Source organism: Pogonomyrmex barbatus, unplaced genomic scaffold (genome assembly GCF_055798465.1).
Source record: "Pogonomyrmex barbatus isolate J1 unplaced genomic scaffold, ASM5579846v1 scaffold8, whole genome shotgun sequence".
In the NCBI taxonomy this organism is placed as follows: domain Eukaryota; kingdom Metazoa; phylum Arthropoda; class Insecta; order Hymenoptera; family Formicidae; genus Pogonomyrmex; species Pogonomyrmex barbatus.
Genome location: NW_028297182.1, coordinates 967,180 through 982,344, shown reverse-complemented (window position 1 = coordinate 982,344; position 15,165 = coordinate 967,180). Strand labels below are relative to the sequence as shown.

The 15,165-nt window shown below is 36.0% G+C and overlaps 1 protein-coding gene across 8 annotated transcripts in view; it reads right to left on the bottom strand.

Moving 5' to 3' along the window:
- cno (adherens junction formation factor afadin) overlaps nucleotides 1-15,165 on the bottom strand; it is a 43,014-nt gene that overhangs the window by 21,686 nt on the left and 6,163 nt on the right. For 2 of the 8 annotated variants that reach the window (XR_016141146.1, XR_016141147.1), the window contains exons 1-6: nucleotides 12,701-13,555; nucleotides 8,737-8,848; nucleotides 8,431-8,623; nucleotides 7,718-8,002; nucleotides 7,100-7,383; nucleotides 6,501-6,600 (exon numbers count right to left, since the gene is read on the bottom strand). Coding sequence is in view for 5 of the 8 variants with exons in the window: in XM_089084061.1 (XP_088940187.1) it covers nucleotides 6,501-6,600; nucleotides 7,100-7,383; nucleotides 7,718-8,002; nucleotides 8,431-8,623; nucleotides 8,737-8,848; nucleotides 12,701-12,717 (991 nt within the window). In the remaining 3 variants the exon portion in view is untranslated. Of the gene's footprint in view, nucleotides 1-172; nucleotides 433-3,073; nucleotides 4,893-4,980; nucleotides 5,837-6,500; nucleotides 6,601-7,099; nucleotides 7,384-7,717; nucleotides 8,003-8,430; nucleotides 8,624-8,736; nucleotides 8,849-12,700; nucleotides 13,556-15,165 lie in introns of those variants that run through there. The other 6 variants (XM_089084061.1, XM_089084063.1, XM_089084062.1 and 3 more) reach the window with 6 other exon arrangements.

Below are 15,165 nucleotides of genomic sequence, written 5' to 3'. Positions count from 1 at the left end.
TCGCGAACTTTATGAGAGAATTAATGGTATTAAATTTTTTTTTTTTTTTTTAATTTTTTTGTATCGTCTCGTAAGCACTTCATTTATAAATGCAATCGAAAAATGCTAATGGCTCGCACGTAATTATCCACGTATCGTTAAACAAGTACGCGCGAAAGCGAAAGCGTAACACCTTTAATATCCATCGCGCGCATGACGATACTCAACGCGCGGCTCGCCCGTTAAAACAACACTGATGTGTAACTTCTTGTTACTTTCTGTCCCATACAACACACGCACACACAGGTGTATATAGAAACAAGAATACGATAGAGTGCACACGTGAGACCGGCGCAAGCGTGTTGACGAGTGTCCCTTGCACTGCACGGAACTATAGCAGTCTTCATTTATCCGCTGCGAAATTATTTATCAGCTTTCGCATTTAAATCGGGTGGGATTCATGCAATGGTTAATCTTTAATGGGAAATAGGGATAAGGAAAAACCGTTAAAGGAAGATATTTCTTATAATTAGCGTTTTATATATATATATATATATATATATATATATATATGTGTGTGTGTGTGTATAGGCATGCATGCGTGTATTAATCTTTTATCGAGAGAAGAAAAACAAAAACCACCTTTTTTATATATAATAATTAGCAAGCAATAATGACTTTCACTAGCCTCTCTAAATTACTATATGATTATTGATTCTGATTTGATAAATTACCTTTCATAAAATTACATTTCATAAATATTACATTTCATAAATTTGTGAGGACATAGAACATAGAATTTCTAATATCATATATTTTTTATGATTGTAAATAAGATTTAAAATTTTTTCACGTCTATTAAATAAATAAAGAGTTAACGTTCATTGATATTAAATTGTAATTAATATCTTATAGATAACATTATCAGATAACCCTTTGTAACACCAATATACGCAAATAATCAAAGAGAAATTCTGATTTATTGGAATAAACATCTAACAGAGCCAATTTGACTTCGTTAATCTTAAAATTTTATAAAATATTATTTCATAAAAAGAACTTTTATAAATGAAAAATGCTTTTACGGACGTTTTCTATTCACGTCAATCAAATCTCGCGATAGAAAACAAAATAAAACGTGTTTATTCAGATATAAAGATTAATCAAAATTATCTATTTCATCTCAATCATTAATATATAATGCCTACAGTGTATACGTCAAAGTGTATATATAGCGATTCTTTATTGAATCAAACGTTAAAAAAGATATCTCTTCTCTTCCTCAACCTTTTCCAAATCTTTTCCTACTTGTACCTAATATTAAAATTTATATGTAAAATTTTATTGCATTTTTTAAGATAATAAATATTTGTAGTTTGTGGAAATTAAAAATCCGTGTTGCTTTCAAAGAATCTAACTTTTAAATAATTTCTTTTAAAAAATTTAATAATTAATTATTTTAAAACATATTTCTCTTTATATCAAATAAATTTTTAAGTAACATATAATTTTTTCCTTTTTTATCATTATTTAATTACTAAAAATTTCTTACAAAATTTTTTCTCTAATTTTTCTAAGAAATCAAGAAATATTATTTAAGAAATATTATATATATATAAAAAAAAATAGATAAATGAAAATTCATTATAGCAATCATCTTTGAAAATTAGTTATATATAGTGTGATTAAAAAATTTTAAATTGCTGATTGATTTCCAATATTTATCTTAATTTATTTAAAAATTATAGCCTTTTTAAGAACACGATTTTAAAATTTTCATAAATTAAGAAATTTAATATCTCAAAAAAGTTCATAATTGTGGCATTAAAATTTTCCTTTTATTAAAATATTTCTTCCAAATGTTATGCACAAACTGATTCGTACAGCAAATACTTGTTTATTTGAGAAGATTGTCTATCTGCATAAAAGAAATCCTGCGAAATTTAATTGAAACTTCTTCGTATTACGTCGGTAATAACTGAAAGTTCAACATTGCATTAGATGGTGATCCGAACCGTTTCGATCGGAAATCGCAGCTCGCTATCGCCGCGCTCGCTTTCGATCGAGAGGCTGGACATTTCGTTTCTCGATGCAGAGAGCAACACGTCGAGACGATCGGGACGATCGACGCACGCGACTATTCCACCGGGCGGAAAGGAGAAAACTACCCGTGGTATTTTTAGAAAAACGAAGGTGGCACGCTAGTGCTTGAATGTAGGTCGACATATAACGCAGGTTCGTTCCGGCGTTTTATTGATTTCCCGCGGACCCAATTCCGGCGTGCACACGCCGCGAACGACTTGCCGTCGTGCGTCGTACGAGATGCACACAAAAGATCACGAGAGATCTTTGCGGCGTGCTTCCCCATTCCTCGACTCTTCTTTTTATCCCATCGATCCTTCAATTAATTTCTCAAACGTGTAAAACTTGCCCGATAAAGGATATTCTACTTGGTCGCACATCACTATATCTTTTATTCTTCTTTCCCTTTAAATTAATCTTTTTCTTTCACATCTCGAAATTTGATGTTAATACATTTGATTTAAGCGTTTTAAATTTTATACTACGAACGATTCAATCGTTTAATCGAGAATCAACATTTCTTTTTCCCGAAACTACAATGTTATAAATTATTTGTATCCTGTAACGAAACTTGAGACTTGTGTTCCAATAATCTTATTCGATATTATCTCTCGGCATTATCTTTTAATACAATATGAAATATGCATGCAAACAAGACAGGATGCAAACTTTAACAATTATCGAGAAACTCAATAATACGCAAAGTTTGTACATATAATAAAAACATAAAATTGTCCTGCTTTTAACAATCATTCTTCTCCAGTAAAAAGCAAACAAGTATCATGATCGAAGAGGATACATCTTACAGGAATGAAGTAAACAGAAAAAAATATATTGCCGAAAAAAAAAATATGTAAGTAATTTTCAAGTTTTTTTTTTTTTTTAACATTGCTAATTTATGGACATTTAAATGATATATACTTCAACAAATCAATATCAGCTAGATAACACATGGAAAAGTTCAATTTCATATGCGACATGCATAATTCGGTCAGCTTTAATAGGAGCTTACGTCGTATTCCCCAATCCATCATGACGATCGCCTTGTTCAACTAAATTTCGTGGTCCCTTCGTCGATTATTGCTGCTGCTAAATATTGGTCCCCCTTTTTGTTCCCTTCTTTCGTTGCTCCGTTTTCCCCGCGAAACTTGAGAATCTGCTGGCCCCTCAAGCTGGTCAGGTGAATCTTATCAATTAATTGTCGACGGACGTTAAGATGTATAATCAAATCTCTTCGGCATTAATTCTCATCGAGCTGCTGACGAGATTAAAGTAAATTGGCTCAAATTTATCTTCGACCCTACAACGCTCCTATAACGCTCGATGTTGGATTTATATCCTCGATTGGTACACATCGGACAAAAAAACTAGAAATTTTTGTACGCTTCCTGTATGTTCTTTGATAATTGATAACAGAATTTATAAATCTGCTTAGTTGATGACGAATATCGATGTTACCGGCATGTAATCGGCATCAGTGATGATACATTTGAGAAAGACGTTCAATGCGTTCATTCAGGTTCGAGTTACGATCGCGTTGATAGTCGATGGTCGCTGATGATCACATAAAACCGTCGTTTCGAGTTCTCGCAGTGATACCCCCATGGCACGGATCGCGCCGATATTGACCGTAACGAATTGCGTATTTTCCCCTTCAGATCGCACGATATTTACGGGTCATAACTAGATTGCGCGATTTATAAGAAAGCCATGTTAACGTAAAGTGTTTGCTCAAAATGTCATACCCGGCAATGATAAGTCAATAGTACGTCGTCACGCAATTGATGACGTATTCGCATCGATCTCTCGTCGTTATTCATGCAAACTTAATGTTGCTTATGTACTTAAAAAAAGAATAGCTTAGTTAAAGTCTTGTAATGCACAAGAACGTGCCGTGATGATCACGCAAGAATTAGTGGTCAGACAGAATCGTTGCTTCGGCATCTCCTGAAGGTATCTCGTAATAGCCACTATTCAATAAAAATCAAAATCAAGTCAAAATCATTGATCAGATGAGTTGATTGTTCCTGAGTAGGTCGACTTTGTATAATTAGGTGTCACGTGTTATTGGTCAAGAAGACATCTGCGAACTTCGCCAAGGTTCTGCGCAATTTGTACAATTTTTTTATAATGTCTCAGTAACAGATAGGCCAATCGAATTCTTTTGTACCGTTCCAGTTCTAAGTTATGCATGTAATCGATAGCTGTTCCGTTCTTTACGTGAATTACACGTCAATATACGAGATTGTTATACACACCTTTCATGTTTGTGTAATAAATTGAACATTTTCAATTACGTTGGACAGTTGATAATAGCTTAATTAATTAGTAGTAATTTCGTGCTTGAGATGATCACTTATCTCTTCATAAAATTAGACAGAGCGACGAAACCACCATATGCGTACGTACGTACGTGGATTCACTTTCATCATTAATTTCCCTTGGTGCTAATAGGTCGTTCAGTCACGAGGAATTCGAGTTCGATGACGCTGGTCATTTACGTCTTACGTTTGCGTTGTGTAATTGTATTTACTTCCTCAGTCACGTACGGTTATTTATTCCTTCGCGCGGGTTACGGCGCATTATCACGATCGTGCGAGTGGGTGGTTCCAGTTTCGCTATTCTAAACTGTTTTCGACACATCGGTGACGAGCTAATCTCGTTCGATGACGCCACGCCTTGGACGCATCATGTCGCATTATGTGCGTGTAATCATAACTATACACCTCTTCGCGCAATTAACGGGGAATTACACGGTCGTGCGAGTGGGTGGATCCGGTTTTGTCACTCCGAATCTTCAGCCGCGCTTCGACGACGAGTCAGTCCCGCGGCTATTAATATGTTGCATTGTATTTATACATATTGTTGCAAAGAATAACACGTTTTATTTATTCGGCCGAGGCTACAATGGAGACTCACCAGATGCGTGGGCAAGTACACTTTCATCGCGAGAACCCGATGACGGGATTGAACGGTTCCGGGTTCAACATATAAACGTTACTGAATAAACAAAATAATTATGCAACTAATTATAATATATATTATAATTAATAGATTACTGTACAAAGAAGGCAACGCGGCGCTAAATCTTCATATATTTCACACAGAATATATTACAATTCCGAACAATTTTACAATTCCGTTTCAGGTAAGACGGGCTATTGCTCGACTCGTTGCACGATTTTTGATTCAAACGCCTCAATTATTAGAATCACGGGCAATTATTTCGCCGTGAATGACGATGTCGAAACGAGGGCAGAGACGACGACAAGGCGGCAACGACGGCGCCCGCGCACTGGCGCCGGTACCGACGACATAAGCCAACTGAGGCGACGTTGGTATCGGTTGTTCTCCTTACCACCCTTACGTCCTCCATCGACCATCCTCTATCCTTTAACTCCTTCTCTCCCTCTTCTGTCTCGCCCTCGTCGAACTTTCGCCCTTATCAGCTGATATTAAAAGATTCTTTTTACGCACAACCCTTATAAATTTAATCTGTACTTTAACGTGATGGTCTTTCTTTCTAGACTTATTTCTCATTGAATTTTCATTCTCATCTCGTGAATTCTGACGTCAACCTTTTTCATTAAATCAATTCATCTATTTTATCCCATTGTCTCTTTTCCAAGAATTCTTTACTCCTTCGTAACTTCTATTATTTTCTTCCATTATTATTATTTTTTTTTATCGTAGACATGTTCGATTGTCAATTCTTATTTTAAATTAACTATAGTTAGTTTTAAAACTTTTGAATTTAATAAATATAATTTTACTTTATAAAACATTATTATCGATTTATTTTATTTCTTATGTAATATTATTTCTTATGTATATATGTATTCATGCTTTCTCAAAATTTTCTTTTAATTTCATGTAACAATATTTATTATCTAAAATAATTAAAAATTACTTTTTGACTTTTTAAATTTAAATTAAAATTCTATTTAAATACAATTTTTTAAATTAATAGAAGGTTAAATTAATAAATTAGCATGCAAAGTTTGCAAATAACTCTTCCTCTCTAAAGAATTAAATTTATGTCATAATGCTTTCAAAAGATTTTAATATAAAAATAAACAGAGCTTATTAAATCACCATTGACATATTATATTATATGGACTTATTATTACAACATTAGTTTGTTACTAAATTAAAAACTATATTGACAGAATGAATATTGAAGAATCCAGAATTTTCTAAATGTTACAAAGATTAATTTTAATATAATCTTATGGAATTAAATTATAAATAAAGAATATATTTGTGAATATTAAATACTTTTAATGGCAGAATTATTTAAATATCGTATTATATCGTATTCATTTAATACTTCTATTTTCTTATGTTTCCAATATTATATACGCCAATATTATATAAAATTGTTGTTAAAATTACGATTGTGTAGATAAATAAAAATTGATGTAAAAGTAAATTCTTACCTCGTGTAGAAGGATGATTCATTAATATTGCCAAAGGACATTCATCGTCGTCCAATATATATTCCTGGTGCGTATTGCTATTCACGTTTTCACTGTTAACCTACATCATAAAAGAATAGTGATTTGTACAGTATATATCTTTAATAAAAAATATATATCTAATGTTTGCATTCAAAATTTAAACGTATAACGTAAACTAAAAACTAAAACTAGATAATTAAATGCAGAAATATATAAAAAATGTTTTCTATTTTTATACAATATTTACTATTGATACAACAAACTAACAAAATATTTTCTGTAATTCCTCCAAGTTTGTATAAAATCTGTTCACTTTTAAAATTATATTGTTTAACAAATCAAAATTTTTTTATAAAATTTTTTTATAATCATTTTTATTATCATTTTTTTCAATGTTCAAGAATAAATAAATAATAATTACATTTAGTTCAAGATTAATGATTAAATTCTGAATTGTGAGTCTTGTAAATTAAATCAACATTTTGTCAAAGCAACAAATTTTAAAGAAATCCGTTAAATTTATAATCATACATATAAAACGATATTTTATCCGCAGTAAACGATGATCTCGTGTATACCTGCACAAGGCAATATAACTGCGGGTCCACTTTTTCCAAGCCGTATTTAGAAAGCATCTCTCGCACGACCTGAGCGGCAGAATCTCGCACACTCAGCAGAAGCGTTTTGTATGGCACGTCCTTGCACAATGCCTCGCCATAAATTTTCAATGTGCCGCCCGTGTCGGGACCGCCGTCTTTACTACGAAATTGCTGGAGCCTCCTCTCAAGCTTCTGTTGACGACGGCGTCTCATTACTGCTTCCGGATTCGAGATACTCCTCGTAAAACTGGTCTCAGGCAATTCTAAAAATAATAATAGCATCATTAATATAGAAAAAGATTTATAATAAAAAAATATTGTTACATTTCACTTTATCATTTTCATTATAGCATGATTATCGAAGCAAATGAAAGAATTACATCCTACATAAAACAATAAACTATTATTAAATTTCACATTTACTTTGAGAAAAATAAGAGAACACAACATTACAATTAATTACAAGATAACGCAATAATCATTTTTAACAAATATTTTTCAAAGATTATATTTATGTCATTTATTATTATTTATATATTCATACAAATTATTTCATCATTTTAAAATTTTAGACAAATGAAAGTAATATTCACTTACCCGTATAAAGCTTCTCGGCAACACCGTTCTGATCGCCAGGCGCCGCATTTTCATCTTGTTCCAAGCTCTTCATCCGACTGAGCTTCTCTTGCTTCTTGATCTGTTTCTTCTCCCGCTTGCTCAGCTTTCTTCGAAAGCTTGAACCCTCGGCTGAAGTAAAACCGACGCCTTGCGCATTAGTTTTATCATCAATCCTCTTCAATAAGAAGCGTCCCTCGCGATCATCTATATGCCAATTTAGTTGTACTAGCAATGGTTTTTCTTCTAAATCAAGTTTACGCTCTTCTGTAAATAAAATTTCATACAAGCAATATTAATACTTTATGAAAAAATAATATTACTAAGAAATTAAAATTTTAATTAAAGGATAAATCTCTTCAATTTAATAGACATTAATTCATATATAAATAAATACAAATAACATGTTTGATATAATTCAAATAATAGAAATTTGTAATATGTTAAAGTAAAAAATATTAAAGTAAAAAATAAAAAATATGAAAATAAATTAGAGATAAAAAACGCTATTTAAAATTAATATTTAATTTGAAATAGATTTGAGATGAGATACATATTAGAAAAATATAATCTATCTTATAATTTAATATATAATTACATAAAACTTATGCTAAACGTGCAAGAGTTTTGAGTTTCAATCATATTAACATTTTTCTTTTGCGATTTATGTAATCTCAACAATTTATCTCTCTCACCTCCATTTTCGTGAATCTCATAGAGAGCGTATTCTGGGACGGATAGCATTCTCATGTCGGGACGAAATTTTTCTATGAGAGTTTCTATTACTGCCTGGCTGGTTGCGTCCGAGGCAACTCTGATGCACTTAGTTGCGACCTTCTGGCCGCTGTCTTGGAAGTAGAACCTCATTACGCCATGAAACTCCAGATCCTATTTAAGGATGAAAAATGTATCTCGAATAAACTTGCGGGAATTAATTCATACGATTTAAATTTAAATTTTGCAAAATTAAAAATTTAGACATATTACGCTACGACACTTACTTCGTTGGGCTCCGAAAGTTCGAACAGGTCCAAGCGATTGGCGTTCCATTGTTGTATGACCCCCTTGAGAGCTTCCCGCTCTGCCTTTTTATTCGCCAGTTCCGTTGCCATCCTGAAAAACACGACGGACGACGTAAACGTAATTGCAAGTGACAATTGTAGAAATTGTAAAACGACGAGCACCGAACGCTTCACCATTTTTCAAGTCGCATAAAACGCGTGATGAAATTTCGCTTTTTATTAAAGAATCGAATAGATAAAAAAGACAAGAAATGTTTCTAAAAATTCTTGTACGACGTTTCATTGTATGCCATAGAAATAATGTGAATTCTCAAAGAAATACATAATGCCTTCTCTCTCATTCGATGCTTTGATGAAAACAAATTTCCGTCCTAACCGAATAATCACGTACTTCATTCATCATCTTCAAAACCGAGCTCAAATTTTCAAAAGAGAATGCAGAGAATTTTTAAGTGTGAACTTTTCCGAAAAATACGCAATCGCATCGATTGCTTTGTGACCCCCATGACCATGCCAAGAAGGCAAGGCCTTCTTCTGAGCGCGGAACTGTTCGCAAAGCTGGCATCACCAGGTCTGTGTTGTGATACCCCGAGATAATTTATCACAAGCAGACGTAGAGTGCGAGGCGTCTGTTCGGTGCGCCAGACCGCCCGGAGTATCGCGTGTTTGGTATATGTTATGATTCTCGCTATGCAACACGAACGTCCGATGCATGGCAAATGTAACGTGAAACAATTCCTCTTGGAATGCGCACGATGTTCGAGGAAAACGGAATGTACCATTTGACGCTTACAAAGCCGCGTAATTTACGAATTTGATCGCTCGATGTTAAAGCTAATCAAGCAAGGCTAATCATTCGGCAGTCATCTAACATTAATCATCGTTAAATCTCTACTAAATTATTCTCGCTTGATCGATTTTGACTTTAGTTCATTAACTAAGATTGTGTAACTTTATTAACTAGCTGAGGTCAAAGTTCTCGTCAAGGTTGGCCGCGGCGATGTTAATTAACTTAAATCTTAACTAATCGAGAGACCGCACGTCCGAGCCTCAGAGTTTCCGGACAACGAGACAATCTTCCTCGAGAGGCAGTCACGTGCCACGCATTCCTAACGTCCCTCACCATATCTCTCTCTCTCTCTCTCTCTCTCTCTCCCGCCCGCGTCTCTCCTGTCGCGTCTCCTGTCCTCGATCTTAAAACCTTAAAAGCGCATTTCTTTTAAGGGTTCACTGCACCACAAGTATTAATCCTCTGACGCACAATTAGTTTTCGCCTGGTGTGTCTCAAAGTAAATACGATTATAAAAAACAGCTCATAATTTAAAATAAATAAGAATTAGAAAATAATTTAAGTTTCATAAATAAATTTCTTACAAATTTATGAGATACTTTTCAGAAAATATATCGTATAATATTATAATTTTAATAGATGTCTTAAAGACGTCATACCTTAGAATACCTTAGAAATTTTGAAATATTTTTAGACATTGAATAATTGAATTTAATAATAAAACGTCATATTCTAGTTTTGACATAAAATTGCATTTCAAAATTGAATAATAATCGATGCATGAAAACAAATTATGTGAAATTCACAAAAAATATTATGATCGAAAATGTTTACTCTGTAAAATAATAGAAGTTAAATAAAAGATGAAATCACTTGAATCAATAAAAGTAAAAAAATAGAGAACTCATGTTTACATTAACTGCGTAGTATATAATCTCCGATTAAAGAGAATGAAATGAAATAAAAATATCTCTCGACAATATACATATGTCTGTGTTTCCTCGGCATTTAACTAAACGAACGCCACTTTTCTGCGGCCAAATTGGCCTGTCCAAGATAACGTGCAAAGGTCACGTTCAATATAAAGCGATCCGTATTTAAAGTGACAGATAGTCGTATTTGAAAGTAAAATGAGGCGTCGCGAGGTAATAACGCCGCGAAAGTTGCACGCTTGCGCGCGTGGAAGGAAAATTATACGAAACTCGCGGGATCGTTCCGGATTGGAAAATATACGGTGGTGGATTAAATGCAGCCTGATTTACGGAGAGCCACGGTGAAAATCGTGGAATCCACGATTCTAGGTCGCGTAAATCGACGCGTTGTGATAACGACGCTAAAATACGCCGCGAGTTTATCTCGCGGCATGCCAGGTAAGCCCGCGATGACTCATACGCGAAAATATGAGGTGCCGTCGTTCCCTTTGCGAGTGCAAGCGTTTCGCAGGTACGCCGCGGTACGAGGGACGAGGGGGAGAAATCCGGGGAACGAGGTAGGAGATGCGTGACCTCGATCGCGAATCGCGGACCTCGTCCTCGACGAGTCAATCGCGATCCTCATCGCCCTTCAACGATCCTCCTTCTCCCCTCCCCCTCCCTCCTCCGCCATCTCAACCCCCACCGGTTTTCTCGATCGCGGAGCGCCAATCTCGGGAGTGTCAACCTCATGATGCATTCAAAGCGCGAAGTAGCTACATAACGCGCGTCTCGCCTTTTTCCTTTTTTTCCCCCTGTTTCTCCTCGGCGTTTGTACAGTCGATTATATCGACGCCGCCTGCATTCAAAACGGCGCGACGAAAGCTCTTATTGTCGTACTGCGACGCATTTTTTACGATGCGACATTTTTTATCAATGATACTAATATATCAATCAAGATAAAATGGAAAAAAAAAAACATGAATAACATTTATAACTGTTTCGTCTACGTCAATACGTTTTTTAATATCTAAGTTAAAATTTGTGGTACTACTATTTATTTACGTTACGCGGCCACTGGAGATTTATTATGTATTATATGTTTGCAGAATAAGAACATGTTAACATGCCTAATATTCTCAATATCTCTTATACCTTGTAATAAACTTACGTATAATATACATAAACGTAATGTAATTATGCTTAATCTTAACCAAACATTAGTAAAACAGCAACAAATCACATTTTTTCAAATAGTTTAGACCGCTTGTGTCACGAAATGGGAACTGAATAAAAAGGATCTATAGACGCATCTGACAAAAAGAATCGCGCTTTTTCTGTCAAATAATAGCGGTATGGATGTGTAAACCAACCAGAAATGCACAGCGAATATATAACCGAGTGGCTTCGCGATTCACCGATTCCCCTCGTTCCTTTCACGAGCGTGGACCAATTGAGTGAAAAGGTGAAGATGGAAAAAAAAAAAAAAAGATCGCGAAGAGATATTTGAACGCGGAGTTTAAGCGCGCGAGAACAGCATTTCTGAGCGCGTCTGTACCACACGATTTACTCCGCGGTGTAGCTCTCCCTACCTCCACCCTTTCTTGCCCCCTCCCCCCTCCCGTCCCTCGCTGCTCTGTTCCTTACGGTTACTACGCGCCGTAAGATGAGAGAAGGACCGACAAGCATTCAAGGCTCTCGCATCTCGGGGCCGTCGGTAAACACCAGACACCAAACGAAGGCGACCGCCTGCATCAAGGTGCCTATTTAGACGCGACATCAACGATCCTTTTCTCCTTCTCTCTTTTAATCTTCATTCACGCGGACGAGATGAACTCTCTCTTTTTTGCCCGAGAACAAATTCCCATGCCGAGGTATCCGGGCGCATCGCCACGGGGTTCTGAGATTTTCTCCGAAGCCTGACGTTTGGAAAGGACCTTTGGAATTTGGTCGTCTCGTCGTTTTCGTCGGAAACTCGGATACTCTCGCAAAACGAATGAGACGTCCGTTGACGTTTCCGTTGTTTTTTTTTTTCTATAGGCGCAATTAGCTTTAAAATTTATGCAGAAAGTATCTATACTACAAAGCGTTCGCTGACATAAATATATGTCTGATTATATCGCTGATTTCATTATGGCTCTTTGCTTTTATTGAATGCTCGAGGATTTTCTCTATCGTCCTAACACCGCGAATTATGTTGTATCCATGCATTATTTTTATTTTTGTTCATTATCGTACTCACTCTTCAGACACCGTCATTCTTTCAGACTCGGAGAAACACACCTCGCGTTTCCCGTTAAGAGACACTTCGTCGATTTGTAAAGTCAATTTGCCACTATATTTCTTCAAAGTACACGGGCTCGTAAAAATGTGAATTGCTTCCTTGTCGTTCGTCAGAAATAAGTCTACATTTTTTTAAATGTCCGGTTTCTAAATGTCAAGTCACCGAATAAATCACTGAATAAATTTTATTGAAATTCCAGTTTTATATCTCGAAAACATTTCCATCATTCGATTCAAAGCCGACAGCGAGATTTTTCAAAAAAAAGAATACAATAGAGGATCATTCTCGAGTATCGTTCCCAGCAAAGAATGTTACTCTCGAGAAACCTCCGACATAGATAAAGAACGTTTATTTTCATCAGCTGGTATGTTAGTAACACATTTCCCTCGCGATAACGAGGGAAAACAAAGATAAAATTCCTCGAGAGACGTACAAAGGTGAAAAGTCTTTCGATTATCTGTCATTTAAAACACTCGCGTGAAAAGTCTCGAAAAGTGTTCCAAAAATCTCTGTTCAGCGATAATTTTTCAGAAGTTAACTCCTTTTCCGATCCTTTCCGAGTTTCCTTTTTCTTTAAAACTCGAACGAGGGGTACGCTTGACGCCCCAATATTTCCCTCCAGGATTTTCATTTCCTCTCGCGCGCGGAAGTCGAGCCGCGTGGAATTCACCTCTCGCACATCTCGCGGCAAGAGATACGCGAGGGAAGCGGAGTGGAGGGGGAGGAAGGGGGAAGGAAATCGCGCACTTTTATTTTTCGGCGATACGTTCGCACCAACGTACGGCGTGGCGTGCGTACGCGCCCTCGGCACCCGCCACACCCAATGACGCTCGTTGGAATTTCACGCGTGACGACCACCACGCGCCCGTGCGTACGGCAAAGCGACTGACAAACCGTCGAGGCGACTCCGTCGGGCCCCAAGAATGGAATGGAGAGGGGAGGAGGAGGGAGGAAGAGGGGAGCGGGGAGGGAAGGGGAGATCTTCCCTCGCCATACGGCCTTCCCAGCTATAGAGTCCCACCGGCCGTTAGGGCCGTGTTTTTCGATAGTTTCCGTGCCGGCCCCGATCCATTACGAAGGCAAGACGGTACCGCTAAAGGTAAAGGCGAGGGTTGAAGATATTCGGATTCCTAGGGTGGCACGAATGGACAAGGTGTCCGTAGGTCACGCGTCTTTTCTTCTTTCCGGTTACACCCGCCGGGCCAGACGATTAATCGTCGGAGCGACTCGTTATAGATGCGCAAAGTCCAATTTTGTATATTTGAATCTGCCTATCCCCGAAACGCAGGGTCCTTTTTTTGATCTGTGCCGTTCTGTTTCGCGCCGTTCCATTTCGTTTCATTTCGTTTCGTTTCGTTTCGTTTCGTTTCATTCCGTTCCGTTCGGTCCCGCTTTGCTACGCTACGTCGCGAATTTTCAACGTCATGCATTACGTCGAATTTCTCTGGATACACACATGGCCGGTAGTAGTACGCTTCTCTACCTGCTCACCTTCCTTCCCCCTCTCCCCTTTCGCCGCCCTTCCTCTCTCCCTCACCCCTCACTCTCGCCCACCCCTCTTCGTTCTCTACCGTACGCACGCACGTGACGTACGTCGTTTCAGTGGTTCCCAAATCTTTTGGCGATACAGGTAGATAATTTTATACGGAGTGTCCGAAAATAAATTTGCCGCATTTGCCTTATTTAAAATGCAAAATAAATTTCTTTTTTTCTTAAAACGAGAAAGAAACAAAAATATCGAAATAAAAGTACTTTTTAAGCTAGTATCGCTTATTAAAAAAACAAACAGCCATTATAAATTAATTTCCATGATGCAAATAAGCAATGTTATCTTATACGCATTAACATGAGATTTATTCGTCAATAAATTTCATGTTAATGTCGACAGAGTATAATTATATAGCTAGATTTAAAAGATTTCAATATCCAATAAAATAAAATTCTAAGAAATTTTGTTTCGCACTTTCCAATAAAGAATATCAATTTGCAAAATATTGACGATTTAAGTATCGATATCGTATTCGCAACGTATTCGTAATAAATATATCCTGATAACTAGAATTCGACCGAAATTTCCTTAGGTTACGATCGAAATTGAAAGGAAGTTTCAATGACGTTGCCAAAACGGATCAAGTTGTACTTGCAAGCTTTAAGATTATTGAGGATTACAATCCTATAATACAAAACATTTATTAATATAAAATGTCTATTCTAATTTTCCAAAGACGTTAAAAAATATGTTTGTTTTCAAATTTTATTAATAAGATTATTAATAAAGAATTATTAAATAGAATTATTAAATTCTAGAAATTCTAGAAATTATTAAATTATTAAATTCTAGAAATTCTTAGAATTATTAAATATGTGATACACTACAGATTGTGATAATATGTGATAATATATGTGTATAATTATCGTTTCAA